The following is a 19,703-nucleotide window of genomic DNA, read 5'->3' as shown; positions in this document are numbered from 1 at the left end:
AATATTAAAATGATATGCACACCGAAAGTTAGACTCTTGACCCATTGAATAGTATAATTCACAGACCAAAAAATGTAAAACAGGTATCCACTAAAGTTCATTATCACTCCATATGGGTAACACAACGTCAATGTAAATATCATGAAGCCTGACTGGGTGGTATTCTTCAGTGAGAGGATTGGCCTGACCCTACTCTTGCTGTACTCCAATTGGCTCTTTGCAAAGTTTCCTTTTTCCCTTTTTTGTATAGGAAGCTTTGGAATGGTCTGGTACATGTTCTGGCTGTTGGTGTCCTATGAGAGTCCAGCAAAGCATCCCACTATCTCAGATGAAGAGCGTTTATACATAGAAGAAAGCATCGGGGAGAGTGCAAGCCTTTCGGGCGCTTTAGAAGTAAGACTTTTACTTATGAGCATGTTTCCACATTTAAAAACTGCTGCTTCCACAAGTGACAGTCTATTTATGGATGTGTTTTTACAATGAAATAATAGTTAAGTGTGTCATTTAATACAAGTGACAGTCTGTTTATGGATGAGTTTTACAATCAAATAATAGTTAAGTGAGTCAGTAAATACAAATGACAGTCTGTTTATGGATTAATGCTACAATGAAATAATAGTCAAGTGTGTCAGTAAATATGCAATAATAATTAATGTGCCACTATGTGTTTCATTAATCTATACACTCATTATTGTAATTTAGCTCATCTAAATTGTCTTATTTTCTGGTAAAGCTTTCTTCTTTCCCTGATAACTTGGTACTTTCATAAATGTCTTTCTTCTTTAATAATCTCTTCAGCACAGCCAACTGGATCAAGGTCCACCATGGGAAAGGGGGTGGAAATGTATCGAAAGTTTAGGAGAACTGCACTCACATGCCAGGAAACACTAGAGATTGATTGTAGCACTAGACATGCTGGTGCTGACAATGCACTTGCACGTACATTTAAATGACCCTGAATGATGGCGCTAAAATTCCCCTTATCATAGGAATTAGTAGTATTTCCACCATGGATTTCACTGCCCAGCAACTCTACACATGATGGAGTCAGGTACTTTGGTGAAGAAACCTCAGACGCACCTGGATAGAACTCAAAATCTGGCAGATTGTCCATATCACTAATGTGGATGCAGTAACTCCACCACAATGGTAGTGAAACATTTTGACAGCAAAACGATGTCAACTTTCAGTTAGTGAGCTTTGTCTCATAAGAATATTGTGAATAACACAGAAGAGCAACATTATGGAATAGTCATACTTTAATTAATTCATTTAATTTGAAGTTTATTGTCGAATGCACGCATAACCCAGCTCAGGTAGTCTGGCAATAATAATAATGAGCATAGTAGGAAGATGATGTTACAATTTTCTATTGACATTTTGAGAAAATTACATCATAAGTACAATAAAGTTCATAATAACCTACCATTTGAATATGAATAAATATACGAAATATATGGAAAAGAAAAGAAAAAAAGGCATATGACATTTACTAAGCACCACTAAATAACACAACTATAAAGATAAATAGCAAGGTATACAGTTGAATTAATATGGTGTGAGAGACGTTAAATATTTAAATAATGCAAGCAACATATATAAGAATTATAAAAGTCTTAAAGAATGATTCCTATGTTAACTCAATAGATATATAAATTGAATATATAAATTAAGCATTATATATAACTACAAATATAGAAAATAGTACCATAACAAATCTCCTCAGTCCTTGGAGTAATTCATCTGGAAAGTCGAAAATTGCAAAATATATCAAGAAAAATGTATTGAATAGAATATAGAAAAATAGTTGATATAAGAACTAACAAAGCGTATCAATAGAAGTTATATGAAGAGAAATGAGAAATGAGATGTCAATACAATATATTATGAATAAAAGAAAATTAGAAAAGATAGAATAATAAAATAATAATACAACACAACTACAAGTTAATATAATATTAGGAAAACATGAAAATCAGGGGTGAAAGGAGGGAAGGAAAAGAGAAAGAGGGGTATATTGTCAAATATCAGATCAAGGGGTATTGGTATCCACTCCTGGAATGTTACCATCAATATCCATGCCACTATTCAGGTTCAGGAAAGGTGACCAAACACGAAGAAATACGTCAGTTTGATTTTGAAGATTATAAATTATTCTCTCATGAGAAGCTGTTTGGAACATAGTTTTCAACCATTCTTCTTGCGAAGGAGGAGATGGAGATTTCCAATGGCGTAAAATACATATTTTTGCTGTGGCCATTGCTGTGTGAAAAAGACGACATTGAGGTTTGTTGAGTTTTGGAGATAACTGAAGGCCATGAAGAATAATAACAGCAGGTGTGAAAGGAAGGTGTAAAGGCATTGTAGAAGATAAGATTTTTCCCACATATGCCCAGAAAGGTTGAATCAACAGACAATCACATATAATGTGTGCTGAGTCACAGTTAGTGTTATCACATCTCCAGCAATTGGCATGGGAAATTAAACCAGCTTTCTTTAATCTTGCAGGAGACCAATGCCAATCATGAAGAATCTTAAATAGGCAAAATTTAAGTCGAGCTTCACGGGTTCCTTTATCTAGATTCTCCATTATTATCTCCCATGCATCAGTTGTGTAAGAAATTGAAAGTCGTGACTGCCATTTAAATTGTAGTGTCTGTGTTAGAGGTTGAGAAAAAAGATGTGATGTAAAAACTCTGTATAAACCAGATATCACTCCTTTATGCTTACCCCAAGTATTTAGGTAGGATACTATCTGTGAATTTAACAGCACCGGTGAATGTGAACCTAATTGTTTTTCCAAACATTGCTTGAGCTGATTATATTGTAGGGATTGATGCGATGGAAGACCGAATTCTTCTTGTATTTGTGTGAATGTTTTAAAGTCACTATTATAAAAAATGTGATCTAATGTTTGAATACCTGCTGCTTCCCATACTGGCCATGATAATACCTTCTTATTAATACGAATACCGGAATTATTCCATAAGGGTGCCTTTTCATGAATATGGGAGTTTAAAGCTAATAAACGGTGTGCTCTTTGCCACAATTTGGACATAGCCAATAAGATTGGGTTTGTGGGTTTTTGACGTGCAATTTTAGTGCCATAAAGTGCAGAAATATCAGAACCCGAAGAAAGAAGATGGCGTTCTAAATCGACCCATTGCGGAACATCAGAGACTCCCGGTAACATATATGATAATTGAGAAATCTGCAATGCTAGGTTATAATGTTCAATGGATGGAAGACTCATAACTCCAGAAGAATGGTGAGCCTTTAATTTTGTCACAGCCAAACGAGGTTACATTGAGCCCCAAATAAAAGTTTTTATTTTGGAATCTATGAGTCTCAAAGTAGACAAGGGAATATGAAGAGGGAGCATACCTAAGGTATATAGAAAACGAGGAAGTGTAACCATTTTAACAGCTTGAACTCTACTCCACATGGAAAGATTCAAAATTTTCCACTTGTCAAAGTCATGTTGCATTTGAACAATTAGTGGGTTTAGGTTATCTGTATTCATACCTTCCATACCCTTATTCACTAAAATACCGTGAGGGTTGCCAATGAAAGGGGAAGTTGTGTATAGCCGCTTTAGTGGTGCCATCAGAAATAGGTAAAGCTTCACTCTTATCCCAATTTATTTTATAACCCGAGAATGAAGAAAAAGTGTCTATAATTTGAAGCAAAGATGGCAATGAGTTAGGGAGGTCTGTTAAGGTGAGTAAAATGTAATCTGCGTATAGATAAAGTTTTGATTCACTTATAGGGAGGGATATACCTGTAACTGCTTCTGATTGACGAATCATGGCTGCTAAAGGCTCCATTGCTAAAAGAAAAAGAAGTGGGGATAGAGGACATCCCTGACGTGTTCCTCTTCGGATCGGAAATGATTCTGATATGAAACCTCCACAATTAACTTGTGCGGAAGGATTATAATATAATAGTCGTACTTTCTGAATAAACTGGTTTCCAAATCCGAAACGCTCGAGCACTTTAAAAAGATAGTCCCATTCTATGCGGTCAAATGCCTTTTCAGCATCTAGTGATAAAGCTAATGCGTCTTGAGGGAGATTTTTAGCATAACATAGGGTATGTGCCAATGTACGTAAGTGATTCCTGGAGGAACGTCCTGGAACGAATCCTACTTGAGTTGAGTGAATTAAGGAAGGTAATACCTTTTTAAGACGAGAAGCCAAAATGCTAGCAAATATTTTAATATCGCAATTCAGGAGTGAAATGGGACGGTAACTGGTACAAAGCAAAGGGTCCTTTCCAGGTTTAGGGAGTACTGCAATTATTGCCTTGTTAGAAAGAGGATTTAAGGAGGTATCCCGCTCTGCTTCTTCAAAAGCAGCATAAAGGGATTCAATTATATTATGTCCAGCCCAACAATAGAATTCAGCCAGAAACCCATCCTCCCCAGGAGCTTTATGGTATGGCAATTTTGATATCGCTTGCGGAATTTCTTCCCTGCTAATATCTCCCTCAAGAAAATCCCTTCCATCATTGGAAAGGTATGGAAGATCTACTTTTGAAGGAAAGTCGTTTAGTCTATCTGTGTTTACTTGTGTGTCTGGTGTGTAGAGGGATGAATAAAAGGAAGCAAACTCAATCACTATGTCATGTGGTCTTGTAAAGATTGGACCGTGAGATGATTTAATAGCTGGGATTGCCATGGCTGCTTCTCTATGCCTTAGTTGTGCCGCTAATAATCTACCTGCCTTTTCACCTTGTTCATAATGTCTTGTTTTCATTGTTTGAAGGGCAAATTCCGCCTTAGATGTGTTAAGCTCATTTAGCGCCATTCAAGCTTGCTCTAGAGATTTACGATTTTGCAGTGTTGGTGCTATGGTATAGTGACGGGTATAAGACTGAATGTTCAGTTCTAATTCTTGTTGACGTGCAGCATTTAGTTTGTTGGCTAATGCTGCCTCGCGCATCAATTGACCTCTGATAGTAGCTTTAGCCACAGCCCATATCACTTTACTTGAGGTTACCGAGCCCTGATTCATAGAAATATAGTCTTGAAAAAATGTTTGTAATTGGTGTTTACCCTCTGGAGACTTGTGTCGTTGTATGTTCATGCGCCAGGGTTTACGCCCTGGTCTGGGCATGCCTACTTCAATGGCTAAGAGGACCGGGGAATGGTCAAATAGTGCTGCTTCCAAAATACAAGATTCTTGAATGGATTGAACTAATCTTTGCGATACTAAAAAATAATCCAAACGAGAGAGGGTACCATGTGTTGGAGATGAAAATGTGTACTCAGTATCTGACGGATGTGAAAGACGCCAGTGATCAATTAATCCAGTATCAGATAAGATGTCGTCCATTAGTGCCCTGTCAGCAATATTATTTTTATCTAAGGGTCCTGTTCTATCTAATATTGGTTCCCTTACAATGTTCCAGTCGCCGCCTATGAGATATTGTGGTGCACCTATCTCAACTAACAAACGATTTAAATGAAGAAAAAATGATTTTTTTGATCCAGTTGGAGCATAAACAGAGCCAACACAAATGTAGGTATCTCCAAGACGTAACTTGGCAAATACATAATGTCCTTCAGGATCTGTCCATGTTTTTGATATTGTGGCTTGGAGAGATTTACGGATTAGAATTGCTACTCCACATTTGCGTGTGGGGCCTGCAGTTGCATGTTCATCCCTTTGTATACTACTGTGAATTACTTTGCCTACCCAATCTCTACAAAGTTTCTCTGCTTCCAATGTATCCAAATGTGTCTCTTGAAGTAATGCCACATCTGTCCTTTTGGATTGAAGATATGACAGTACTTTCTTTCTTTTGATGTAGTGAGTAAGTCCATGCACATTCCATGTAATTACAGAAAGAGGGCGTGTGGTGGGCGTGTTGGACATATTTACGAGGTGCCAATGGGTTTAAATAAAAGTAAAAAATAAAATAAAAAAAGGGATTAGAAAGGAGGAGAGAGGGTAGAAAATAGGAAGAGAAACTCCTTTATCAGAGATAGACACAAAGGGAGGAGAAGTTGTGAGAGTAGGAAATTTCAAGAGACAGAAAAATTAAGAAAAATAAGGCAAATATAACTTAGATATTGGTAGAAAATAATGTAAGTACCAGAAATACTAAACTGTGAACCGCGGGTCTATCTCCCGAAGCTCCACCACGGAGATGAGCCCCGAAGGGACAATAAATACTGCCAATCCATATATTATACACATCATTGCAGAACATGGATTATCATAATATGCTGAATCTATAGGAAAGCGCATAGTGCAAATACCTATATAAAATCATATAACTAGGTCAATTGAGCTTGCTGTATGTTTCATCTCAAACATTCAATAGATATAATATATATTAGATATGAAAACACTCATTGCTATATATAAATGCACACAAATGAAACATTACTTGATCTAATATAAAAAATATACAAAATAGAACAGATAAGAAAGTAAAAAGCTGATGTAACTATTATTAAATATTATAGTACGGTAAAATGGATCATGCTAATGAAACAGTATAAGTCAATACATATTATAAAACATGGTGAATAGATAGCATTCTAGTATGCAAAACTTGAATTATTTCCATCTATATCCATCTATATCGCATAGATTTACACTCTCTAATCAATTCAACTCTTACAATAAAAATATATGTACTGCAGTACCTATCTTATTTTAAATTAAATTTCAACAATATGAATACTTATTTAAAAACTAAATTTGTCATATTACAGTTGTCAGTCGTCTTCTGAGGCAGGTTTCAAAGGGGAACAAGACTTATTTCTTCTCTATCATACGTACAAACTAGTGGAAAAGGAAGGGGAAGAGGTTTGAGAGAGAGGAATATAATATAATATAGTATAATATAAGACACTATAATATAATCCGATACAATATATTAAACTATACTACGTAATGAACATAATATTATGAGTAATACAAAACAGAAAAAATAAATATACAGATACTCATCAGGTCGAAGTTTAGTAGATAGCGAAGTAAGTGACTTCTAACTGCTCTACAGTGATAATAAAAATAGAGAATAAGCCAAAGTTCAGGAAACACCGTCTTCCGATGATGGAAGAGATTTTAGAGGAGATCGCGATTTGTCTCTATCTCTTTCCTGTGTCAGAGAAGCTACTTCTTGTAGGACTTGAGCTCGGTCTCCAAAAGAGCGCATGTGTTGATCTAGGTCTCTTCCTCTGCTTTGAGAGCGATTTGTATTGTGCTGACGTTCGTCAGGAGTTTTCTTAGATATCAGGGAAGAAAGTAGAGATTGAAGTTCTGGTATGAGCAAATTACATTCCATATTTTGAGGAATAAGAGTGTCTAAAAAGAGACAGAGATCTTCTGGGTTAAAGAAGTCTTTGGAGATGCCTTCCTTAGTGATCCTTATACGCGCTGGTTCAAAGAGGCCATATTTAATGTCTAGTTGACGTAAACGGGGTCTGAGAGAAAGAAAGGCTTTACGGCGCTCATTTGTTTCTTTTGAGAAATCTGCTGTTATTCGGATCTGATGACCCTCGAATTCATATGGACCATGCGTACGAGCTGCAGTAATTAGTTGACGAGTCTGTTCATGTCTTAGGAAGCAGACAATAAGTGTACGTGGGTGTAAGTTTTTCCCATTTTTGAAAGGTCCGATGCGTTGTGCTCTCTGCATTTCTAATGGTTGATCAAAAGCAAGTCATGTAATTTTTGAGAGGGCTGTTGTAAGAAAGGATTTGGCGTCTGAACCTTCCATTCCTTCTGGAAAAACAGAGAAGCGTACATTGTCACGACGATTTCTGTCTTCCAAATCTATCATTTTACTTCTGAGGAAGAGAAATTCTTGATCTCAGTCTGGTATGGTAGGAATACGACTCTCAACTGCGGTTACTCGTTCATTAAGTCAATCTAGCTTATTCTGAAATCCAGCTATATCTATGCGTATCGATTTGGTCTCAGTAGTTAGGGCAGATATGGACGCCTCCATTCCCTCTAAACGTCGTCCAACTGCAGTGATTTCCTGTAAAATCTTTTCCATGATGGGGTCTAGTACAGTTGACATCAAAGAGTTGGATGGTTTTCGGGCTGGGAGAGTGGTTTTCCAGGTTTCTGAAGTAGAACGGCTCTGATTTGGGATTTCGGAGTATGAGTGATTTTTAATGGATTTAGCAGGCGCTTTACCAGAAGGCATTCCCAATTGCTCACTTGACAGTAGGCAGAGTCTAATCAGCACTGTTGCAGTAATAAGTATTTTCACTGCGCCAATAATTAAATAAATTGAAAAGATATTTCTCAGAGAAAATATGTAGCTTACTGCGGAGTTATTAATATTTGTTGCAGAAAGCTAAGATCGTTAGCAGTGAGTCTCCTCAGGCAGCTTTAAGATTCAGAAGCTGCGCACTGTGTATCAAGGAGGCGCAAAGTCGGTCAGATGTGTTCTGTCAGCCCTAAAGAATCTCAGCTGGTAGTGTTTCCCCATAACACCGGGCACATAGGCGGCAAGACAAATGTATGTAGAACCACCAACCTTCACTTCACCTTATCAGCAACACCTAGAAAGACCGAGAAGACTGCGCAGAGCAAAGATTTGTGAGGTACACAGGATAGTGGGTTGTGTCCAGTCAACAGTGCCCCAATCACAAGCACCGTCACTCTGCCGAGAATGACATGAGGCGTAAAAACACTCCAGAGAAAGAATGTAGCTTAGTACAAAGAAAACATTTCTATTGAAGAGAACAAACCTCACCAGTAGCAAAATCTCCTCAGGTGACTTTAGGATTCAGAAGTCTGCATGCCACTATCCAAGGAGCCACAAGATCTGACACCTATATCTTGTGAACGTTGATATGTTGCAGCTGATAACAGTTCCCTTTGACACCTGACACATTGGGCGGCTCCAAGGCAATTCAGTTGAGTCAGTCTTGTCTTTATTGCCAGAACATCACAACATAGCAAGATGTCTGATGTGAGGGATACCAGACAGGACCATGTTCTGTCAATTAGGCAAACAAAGCGGGACTTGGGCAGAACGACCATAGTGTTACAGCTCAACACTATACCTGTATTCTGAGGGACATGAGATAAGGCAGCTGACCCCTACCAAGACCTCACAGGATTGCAGTAAATAACTAAAGCCTCCTTGCCTCCCCTGTCAATATGAAAGTCAGAGCTGCGCAGCACACTCCAAGAGGCATAAGTTCAGCTGTCCCCCACATTACTGAAAGTAGCGCCGTAAAAAATGAAATTGTGGCATACCATGTGTTCAGGACAGTAGTCAGGCACTTTCATATCAGGAAGTCTTCGTCGAGGAAGTCCGCATAGGCGTCTGTAAAGCAGCGCCACTCATTGCATTCCTGAGAGCACGAGCACGGACAGCTGGTTTCTGTCATTAGTATCACCGTAAATAATGTAATGGTGGCATACTATGTGCTCGGGACAGCAGACAGGCGATTTTAAATCCAAAAATCTTCATCCGAGGAAACCAGCATGAATAAACATCGAAGCATTCCTGGAGGCGCAGTGACAGACATCTGGTTTCTGTCAGAATTGAAAGGCTGCAGCTGAAAATGGAAACATCCACTTAACTTGGAGAAGAATTGATGTATTGCACTGAAACTTTCACAACAGCGAGCGCGGCTGTTGAGACGACCTTTGATTTGAAAATACATTTAAGTCCATGATGAAAAATGCTGCTCAGTGCCATCCGGGGCTCCCCTCAGCACGGAGCTCCGGTATTAAGCGGCCATCTTGCATCGTGGCCAGACCACGCACCCCATAGTAGGAAGATTAACCACCATAAGCGGGAACTAAACACCATGCTGAAGAAGTAATCTTAGATGAGCCAGGTCCTTATGGCATGACTGAAAACAAGTGGGTTACAAATTAGGTGATTATGACTAGGAGAGAGATAAAAACTTAGCAATAGAAAATGCAAAGGATGGCCCACCAATCCTATATTGACAGATACTAGGTAGAACCAAAATGCAAGAAGATGCTGGCCGTCAAGGACTCTGCTGAATAATATTGAGTGATAGCATGGCCAAAAATACGGGGGTGGTGTCACAAATGACCTTACGATAAAAGTCTTATACACTTAAATTTAGTGTCCTTAGCCAGACAGCCAGCGTAGTTGCTTAAGATAAAGAAAAATATATGAGCGGTGAAGTTCACCTCAAAAGCAACCTGTGAGATTTAGAATTATTATTATTATTATTATTATTATTATAGAATTTCTGGAATGTGGAAAATACCCGGAAGGATTCCTGGTGATGAGGAAAGGGGTTGAAAGCTAAACAGACCGAAGTAACTGGAGTCCAATTGATGACATATGGATTTTAGGGCTAGAGGCTAAAAATGCCTACGCTTGGATACACGGTGGGAGGTTGAGGAGCCTCCTAAGTGAGATTTCTTAAAAGAAGTGATCACAGTGAGGTTAGCTGGGGAGGAGCAGAGACTGCGAGCAGCAAGGTAAGGTCAAAAGGTTTTGCTTATATAAATAGGATTGTTTCACAGATAGGTCTATGGATGAGGCCTAGGACTTTGAAGTTAGAACATCGTCTGGTAGGTAGGATAGGCAAACAATGAAGATCCTTAATATAGGACGAGTGTTGTACTTGATAGGATTGGATGTGATGTTGAATGCCGCAGAAATGTTAAGCAATATGAGCGTGGCAGAGTTTCTGTGCTGTGGAATGGGTGAAAGCTGTGGAAAGGTTGAAAGATGGATTGGGTGTAGTCAACCTGTCAACTGACTTCTAAAAAAGAGAACATCAATTGTCTTAAGTTTCTGCAATCTGATATTCAACCAAGAACTGATTAAGTACATTGGCAATAGTCAAGCAACAGTGTGAAGGCAGTACTAGTAGGATTTATTTAGAACCCTCAGCTGAAAGAAAAGAGCGTCCCAGACTGGAAGGAGCGCCGGGGTAGGCTACAGGCTATCCTGAGTTGGTGTCATACTTTATCCTCAATGAGGCCATGACCACCACCAAAAAGTGTATGTAGGTCCATTTTTATTCATTGGTCCTGAAGAATTGCCAACAACTGTATCAAGACAAGAAACATGTCGACCTTTTTCACCAGCACACGTCCCCACACACCTTAGAGTGGGAGGCTGCGTCTTTGTATTTTGAACCAGGGCAGTGGCCACATTTCATTAAAATAATTCTGAGTGGACCCCTGTTCCCTGGTTTAACTCACACTACACTGAAATCATCACCTACACCCGCCTTTAAATCTAGGGCCCTTACACGCACTGCTCCCAACGGCTTGAAAGAAGATCTCCGCCAAGTAGGCCCCTTACAGGGCGCCTGATCGGGTATTGCACCGCCGACCCGAGTAGAAGCAGGCCCGATGATGAAGCAAGACACCCGCTTGTTGGGTGTGTGAGGGTCTTTTTCAGTATAGGAGGAACCCTTCCTCCTGATTTGAGTTTTTGTCTGACATTGGGGTTTATTTGTCCTCACACTACTGACCTAGTTTTCACCTGCTCTCTTTACAATTTCAATAGTTTTCCCCCAGGAACTATATTTGTTACACTAGCCTGTGGGCCTGTATGTTGGACCTTCAAAGCCTGCTGTTCCCTTCCATTGATACGACAAAAGAGACAGACCTGCCTTTGATCAAAACTACTGTCATATGAGAGTTGAGCTTCTGACTGTTGTCATTATCCATCAGCAACTAAGGTAAGGTAGGACTAAAAGTTAGAGTGTGCAGCCAATAATTCCTCATCCAGCTTTAGGACGAACATGGTATCTTCAGCATAAGCCATGACCTAAAGTACAATGGACCTTATGTATGAAAAACGCGTTTTGCGATTTTCAAATTGCGATTTTTAGGGAATCGCAATTTGAGAATCGCAAAATGCAATGTATGTGGGATTTGCAAATAAATTAGCAAATCCCACATATGCCTTATTTGCGAATCGCAAATTGAGATTCGCAAATAAGGTATACCTTCCCATTCATTCCTATGGGCTAGGAGGCCCATAGGAATGAATGGGAAGGTATTCCTTATTTGCGATTCTCAATTAGAGAATCGCAAATTGAGAATGCAATTTCAAAGGTGCCAGGGTGTCAAAAGGACACCCTGTTGCACCCCTGAAATGTGCATGTGTACACATGTGGCACACATACATGCCATAAGGGCACGTATATTTGCCACATGGCACCTGAAAAAATGCAAAAAAGTGAATTTTTTAAAGAAATCGCTAATTTCCCCCAACTTGAGTTGGTGGTAATTTACGATTTCTTTAGGAGAAATCGCACAACGTGGGTGCTTTTTACATCACATTTAAGGAATCTCAATTTGTGATTCCTTAAATGCTTTCGCAAAATAAGGAATCGAACATTTTGCTATTTCCTAATTTGCGAGGACCTTTTGGGATGATACATCCCAAAAAGCTTTTTCCCATGCTCAAACGGGACGATTCAAAGAATTGGCCCATTTGCCAACGGGAAATGAACTTCATACATATGCCCCAATGTGCCTTATCAGCTTAGTAAGTAGAGCTACACATATATTAGTGAGGTATTATGGAACTCTACAGGAAAGATCACGAAAAGGGGCCTCGTAGATAGGAATGGTGATGGCTTAAAATTAGCCAGATAAAAACATTCTAATCTATTCAAGTACCTTATGAATCACCATGACCTCATGCAGTCGCGTAATCAAGACTAAGTGAGACCCTGTGTCATAAGGAGCCTTGGCGGAGTCCAGAATGGCATTAGATTTTAGGAAATCTATTCATTGTCGTTTGACTTTCACTTTACAACTTTCCCCATCAATGGAGTTATAAACATTAGGCAAAGGTTGATGGCAACCATAGGATTTACAGTCTCTTGTGGCACCACAAAAGCCTGCTTCCAACAAGCAGGAACACTAGCACAAGTTAAATATGAATTAATGATAGAATAAATAGAGGGGTAAAAGTATCACTTGCCAGTTGAACAATACAAGGAGGACAATGATCAAGGAGAGTGTCAAATTTGGTAGCTAATTTTTGCAAGCATTCTCTGTACTGATAGGAAAGAACTGCCTAACGATATAGACTGAAATATCAATATCGACTTGGTTTTTAAAAGATGAATAGATGGCCGAACATGGCGTCCGCGTCTCTGTAGAGCTCCGCTGTTCGCTCCCTCTATGGGGCTTTATCCGACACGATCCTGAGCCTGACTTTGGAGGGTCCTTAGTTGCGGTGCCTGTTGTGTCCCAGCAGAAGAGTTCTGGCAGCTGCGGTGGGTCAGATTCACTGTGGGCGGCTACCCGACTGGTGACCGCCGTGCCTGTGATGGAAGGCGGGGCACTCGAGGCCATGCCTGGGGTGGGCCATGTGGTCAGAAAGGTGGCTGCCTATCCTGCCTCCATCGGAGTCTGAAGCTGAGTGGTGTCTCTGCTTCAGCGCGGCCCCGCACGCAACCAGCCATAGGTTGAGGAGCCTGGGGTTCCTCCCCCACTTCCTGCATCACAGCCTGGTGTGGCCTTGCGTAGCTCCTGCGACCCCGGATTGGGCACGAGGGAGTCCTTAAGTGTGCTGTGGATCTCCATTTTAGTGGCGCACCCCTCTTGAAGACTCTACTGAGATTACCCTAACTGGAGGCACAGCTGTGATGGTACGGTGCCGCCGGAGAGCCATCACTGGTGCTGTGAGGAACCCCGCGCTCACTTGACTCAGGTGAGGGGTGCCCGGTAACTGGCATTTTTTCATTTTTTTTTCATTTTTCATTACCGGCTTGCGATCTCATGAGCAGCCCCGGCTCAAATGACTGCCTGGTTTCTGGCACCTTGGTGTGACACTGTGCTGTGACATCGGGGAGGCCTCTGTCCCTCTCTGGGAACTACCATATAGGGCCTGGCTGCTCCTGGGAAATGTCCCCCTATATAGAGAGCGCTACTGCTGGTGGTCCCTGTGAAATTGTCTGCAGTGCGTGTGTTGGGCTGCAGCAACGCCCTGCACTGGAGTCTGGCCCGGACTGCCCCTTGCTTATATCTGCTGCCTCTCACTGTTGCCTACTACATTGGTCGCCAGGCTGTCCCCGGTTGCCATGGGCAAAGATAAACAGGGTGCGGCGGCCCCCAAGCAGCATACTATTGACCGCTATACCACTACTGCTAACCCTCACGGGGGGAATCTGCAGAAGGCTTATCATCGGATGCGGCAAAGTTGTTGGAAGCGATCAAACAATCGCGGACGGCCCTCAAGGCTCAGATCGGGGCCGTGGGTGCAGAGGTGACTTTCCTTCGCCAAGATCTGCGGAAAGCGGTCAACCGCATCACGGAAGCAGAGACCAGGGTCTCCACTGTCGAGGACCCTGTCACGGGACTACAGCAGGAAGTGGACAAATTGACCGAGCAATCGCAGGAGCTGGCGGCACGGGTCGAAGATGCGGAGGGGTGGGCCCTTCTCAATAATCTGCGCTTGGTGGGCTCCCCGAAGGGTTTGCCAGGTGGCCTCCATGGACAAGTTCATCTCAGACTGGCTAAAGGCACTGTTGCCCCTAGAAGACAGGTCCTCCTATTTCGTGGTAGAGAGGGCCCATCGTGCTCTGGCTAAGAAACCGCCACCAGGGGTACGTCCGAGGCCAGTGATAGCCTGACTCCTTAATTACGAGGATCGGGACGTGTACTTCGAAATGCCCGCCTTCATAAAGATAAAATGGTCTTCGACTGACACCTCATCATGGTTTTTCCTGATTACACCAAATTAGTGCAGCAACAGCATCAGTCTTTTGTGGCTGCCAAGAGAAAGCTACGTAAACTGAATTTATCCTATGCCTTGCTGTTTCCGGTACGGATGAAGGTGATGTTCAATGCACAAACATTTTTCTGTGATACCCTAGAGGGAGTCTTTGAGTGGACTGATGAGAGACATATCCTTAAACCCAACACGCTGCCTCCGGTGGACTCTGATTCCTCCCAGGGCTCGCTTAGGAGTGGTCGACAGGGCAGAGATGCAAGATCTAGGCGACATCGATCCCACTCCGATTGGCGTGCCCCAGAGCCGCCGGGCCTGGAGACTGAACTGAATTGGGACCTATTACTTTGTTTTTCTTATGTTCCCTTCCTGGGGTGGGTCATGACTACAGGCTAGGGCCACACGCTAATTTGACTAGGCCATAAAGATGGGGTCTTTACTACAGGCCCTGGAGGGTTCAGAACTTGGCTTGCCCCTAGACATTTTGGGTGATGTTGGGTAAGTTGGGTGGGAGGGACCGCTTGGGTCATCCTGTTGGTGCCCAGGGTGGGTCTCCACCACGACAGATACTCCTTGTTGCAGGAAGTATGGGGGTTGGGGGCAAGGAGGACAGGGGACAGTTTCTCAGTTGTTTTTTTATTTCTTGAATGTTTCCGCAACTTGCACACACCACATTGCTACACCTTACATGCACCAGCTGCTGCTATCTTGTTGGACACCTAGGGATGGCTCACACGACTGGTAATACACCTATGGGGGAGCTCAATAGTCTCACCTGGAATGTGTGTGGCTTGCTTAATAAAGTTAAACGAGGAGCAGGGCTCCACCTGGCAAAGCGTTATGCAGCAGATGTCCTATTGCTCCAGGAAACACACCTCCAGGGCACGAAGGCCCCGTGCCTAGCACGTTACAGTTACTCCACAGTATATTGTTCCGGCTTGACACGGGGCAAGGTGTACTGCCATTCTCATTCACCGTAAGGTGCCACTCCAAATCACAAAACATTGGCAAGATCCAGGGGGTCGATACACAGTGGTGTCGGGTACCTTGTCCGGGGAACACATTACACTGGGTATTGTATACACCCTCCGCCTCTTGGCTATACGTTTATAGATAAAATAACGCAGATTTGGGGGGACCTCCCAGGTGGCCTTATGTTATTGGGGGGTGATTGCAATGATATTTTGGGTCCATTGAATAGGTGGTGAGCCCGACAGCCTGATACACCCCCCACATCCAAATTAAATGTTCTCGACACATACTCTGGGCTGGGTGGACACGTGGCGTGCCTTACTCCAGATGAACGCTGGATTTTCGTATGTATCATCGGTTCACCCCACACTTTCACGTCTAGATTATTTATTCCTTCCACAGAGCTATATGCACAGGGTGACACATACATTCATTCTGCCCCGTGGCCTACCGGACCACTCGCCAATCCACCTTAAATTGCGACTGCTAACTTACAGGGCCCTTATAGGTGGCATATGTCCCCCTGGCTGCTCCGTGATGAGGCATACAGGGAGATGCTAAGTCAGGCAATCATCGATTACTTCCTATACAATGCCGGCACATGCCAGTCCCCAGTTATTTTATGGGAAGTGTTTTAGCCCACAATTTGAGGTGCAGATATAAGTTACCGCACCGGGGAAAAGCGTCGCCGATTGTCCCAGGTACATGACATGGAGAGCAGGCAGGAAGAACTTCAATCCCTTGTGGTAGGAGGCTCTGACCCCGTGGCCTGCCGGAACCTGCTGCACATGCAACAAATGCTCTATCAAGCTCACACAGACTGTGCCAAAGACGCCTGGCTGGCCAACCAGCATAGTGTCTACCAGTGGGGCGATAAGTCCAGCCAAATTCTTTACAGGCTCTGCCAGGATAGGGTGGCCCCGATGCAGGTACCTCTTCTGCGGTCCCCAGCAGGAGTTGCCTGTGCATCCCCCGAGGTGGTTGCTCAGGCCTTCGCGGATTTTTGTTCAGCATTGTATGAAAAATGGGAGGTTATCTCAGAATCCCATACAGATGCCTTTTTAGTGAATATCCCTTCCCGCCGCCTATTGGACGAGCAGCGCGATGCCCTAGAGGAGCCTGCGGTCGGTTCTCTCCAACATCCATTCTGGTCTTGCGCCAGGCCCAAACGGGTTCCCATGTGACTTCCTGAGACCTCATCTGGAGACTCTGGTGCCTCATTTGTTCGAGGTGATCATTGACGCCTCGGAGAAGCATATTCTCCCTCTAGATTGGAGACACGCAGAGGTCATAGTGTTTCTAAAACCGGGCCACCCACCTGCTGACCCAGGTTCTTATCACCCCATTACATTACTAAATTTTGAGCCCAAACTGCTAGGGAAAATCCTGGAGGACCGCCTCTGTACCTGTATACAGGAGCTGGTACACCTGGATCAGTCGGGCTTCATGCCAGAGCGCTCTACCAGACATAATATCAGACGAGCTCACATCCCGATGGCGGAGGATCACCGTCTGGGACGTCCAGCAGCAGTCCTGTTGGCCGACATCGAGAAGGCTTTCGATTCATTAGGCTGGATGTACCTTTTTAAGCTCTTGGAGGCGGTTAACTTGGACCCCCATTTCCGGGTCTTCGCGAAATTGCTTTACACGGACCTCACTGCATCGGTCAGAGTGGCTGGCCATTGCTCTGCTCCCTTCCCCATTCGGTGGGGCACACAGCAGGGTTGTCCGCTCTCCCAAATGATGTTCACACTGGCTATTGATCCCCTGGCGGCATGGGTGCACCTGGACTCTAGCCTACGGAGTTTGGATTGGTCTCCGGAGTGCTCTGATAGGATTGCGCTTCATGCTGACGATGCCCTGTTTTTTATGTCAGACCCATGGGTCTCCGGACCCCGGGTGATGCAGATTCTGAGGGTCTTCGGGGTGAGCTCCTGCCTCTGTGCTAACCCATCCAAATCCACTGTGTTTCCGATTTGCGGGGACCAGTGGTACAAAGCTTGGTCCTCGCAGTTGGTGGGTGCTGAGACAGGCTTCTGGTAACTTGGGTGGTTATTACACGATGCCCAACTGAAGATTGGTCACAGAATATTGCTCCATTACTGCCTACAGTTCGGGATGAGATGACGGTGTGGTCCCAACTCCCTCTCTCTGTCAGGATTAGACGATAGAGACGCTGCTCGGTATCAGCGTAAGCCAAGAACTACAGTTCCCAGCATGCTTGGGCCGTTCATTGCGTGCCTGACGTGATGTACGCAAAACATTCAGGAAGTAAAAGCGGCTCCCGAGGAGATGGCGGGGCCGATAATTCTTGGAGTTCTCAGAGGCTGTGGGTTACGTCTTTGAATACCGGTAAGATCGTTTAATGGTTCTAGGAGCAGAGATTGGAGAACCCCATATTGGATTTGGTTACCGGATTAATGTGCACTTGAGGTAACGTGACTCGTGGGTTTGGTTTTCCCGGTTTGTGTTCTTTCGGCTGAAAGAACAGGTACATCACGATTCCCCGAGGGTGGAAACCAATCCCCTTGATGTGCTTTTGCAGAAAATGAATCAGTGCCTATTTCTGAGGGAAAAAAACAACTAATGACACACGAGTGCATCTGTGAGTAAATAGCATATATTTGGTCGGGGATCCGGCCAGCGTGATATTCGTACAAACGAATAACTTTGGACTCACTGTAAGGTTTTTCACTTCAAGACATTTTGGAACCAAATACATTAAGCAAGCGATATTAAGAAGTGATTAATTATTGCCTGCTGTGCTTATTTTCCTTCTAACACTATTGATGCACATCTTTATTTACGAGCACAGGAGTGTTGGACTGAGGGAGATATAGAGGGATTCATCGTCATTCAAGCTGTGAACCTTTGTATATATAGGTATGTTGTGGGTGCTTTAATAAGATAGAAACAGTATTCATGGTATAGGAGTTCTTTCACCTATTGTGTGTTCTTTATTTACAATCAATGAATCTATGGTCTCACCTCATTCTACACCCCTGATTTACAGCATTCACCTGTTTCTTTACAGGTAGGGAATAGGAGACTTCAGGGTTGGTTAGAAGTATCCTTACTTGGTGTATGAATAACACTCATAGAAGAACAGGGTGTAAAGTGTTGGTTCTTGTCGTTTCAGGTCTCCTTCCCTGCCATCCCCTTCCTTTCCTTCCCTCGTGTGACTAACCTAACAGTCTGTGTTTCATCTTCAGACTCTTGGGGACGTCGTGAGGGGGATGGTATAGGTATTTCAGCACAATCCCGAAGGAATTAGAAGGTGGAGCCTGACACTCTCGTTATACGGAGATTGGCCATTTTTTAAATGGAATCTTCACCTCGCATGCTTTATAGGCTGCAAATCCTCGTCATGGTTTTATCAAATTAATGCATTACTCAATAGGTTTCTCTGGTGGGTCGGAACAGTTTGGGTGGCGCTCCCGGCCTGTATCCAATCTACCTATTGTGGGGGGGTAGCGGCAGCAGATGTACAGGCGTATTACCGGGCATCGCATCTCCTTGTGATAAATGACGGGTGATACTGCTCACAATCGGACCCTGCTTATGCTGTGGAATGACTCTTCATTGCCGAAACCCTGTTACTTAACTTTTTGTATAGCTCCTCGTCTCTGACGGAACTTCCCCCGGTGTGTAGGACGACCATTCAGTTCTGGAGGCGAGCTGCCCGACTGATGGTATGGTGGGGCAAACTCACTGGTGCTATGCCTCTTTGGCGCGGCACACACCTCCGGCCAGTCGCAGCTCTGGTGGGTTTCCGTAGGTCAGTTGACATTGGGATTTCTGTGTTGGGAGACGTAATGCGGGGGTCCACATTCAAATCCTTTCAGCAGCTTCAGGCTGACTTCAGCCTCCGTAAAACGCAATTTCACAGATATTTGCAACTCAGACTCGCTAGATACCCTTTGATAAGGGGCCTCAGAAGTCTCCCTGAGTTCCACCCGTTAGAGGGCGAGTTGCTCATGGGGGATCTAGGTGCCCACAAGATTCGTCAAATCTATCATACACTAACCACACACTTCACGACCACTATACACCAG

At 43.3% G+C, this 19,703-nt stretch overlaps 1 protein-coding gene across 1 annotated transcript in view; it reads left to right on the top strand.

Annotated features, from left to right (window-relative positions):
• SLC17A6 (solute carrier family 17 member 6) overlaps positions 1–19,703 on the top strand; it is a 355,936-nt gene that overhangs the window by 240,704 nt on the left and 95,529 nt on the right. The window contains exon 7 of the mRNA XM_078684218.1: positions 251–393. Within this exon, the coding sequence (XP_078540344.1) occupies positions 251–393 (143 nt within the window). The remainder of the gene's footprint in view (positions 1–250; positions 394–19,703) is intronic.

Source organism: Lissotriton helveticus, chromosome 3_2 (genome assembly GCF_964261635.1).
Source record: "Lissotriton helveticus chromosome 3_2, aLisHel1.1, whole genome shotgun sequence".
Classification (NCBI taxonomy): domain Eukaryota; kingdom Metazoa; phylum Chordata; class Amphibia; order Caudata; family Salamandridae; genus Lissotriton; species Lissotriton helveticus.
The sequence above is the reverse complement of the archived record's forward strand: the minus strand, read 5'-3'. Positions and strand labels throughout refer to the sequence as shown.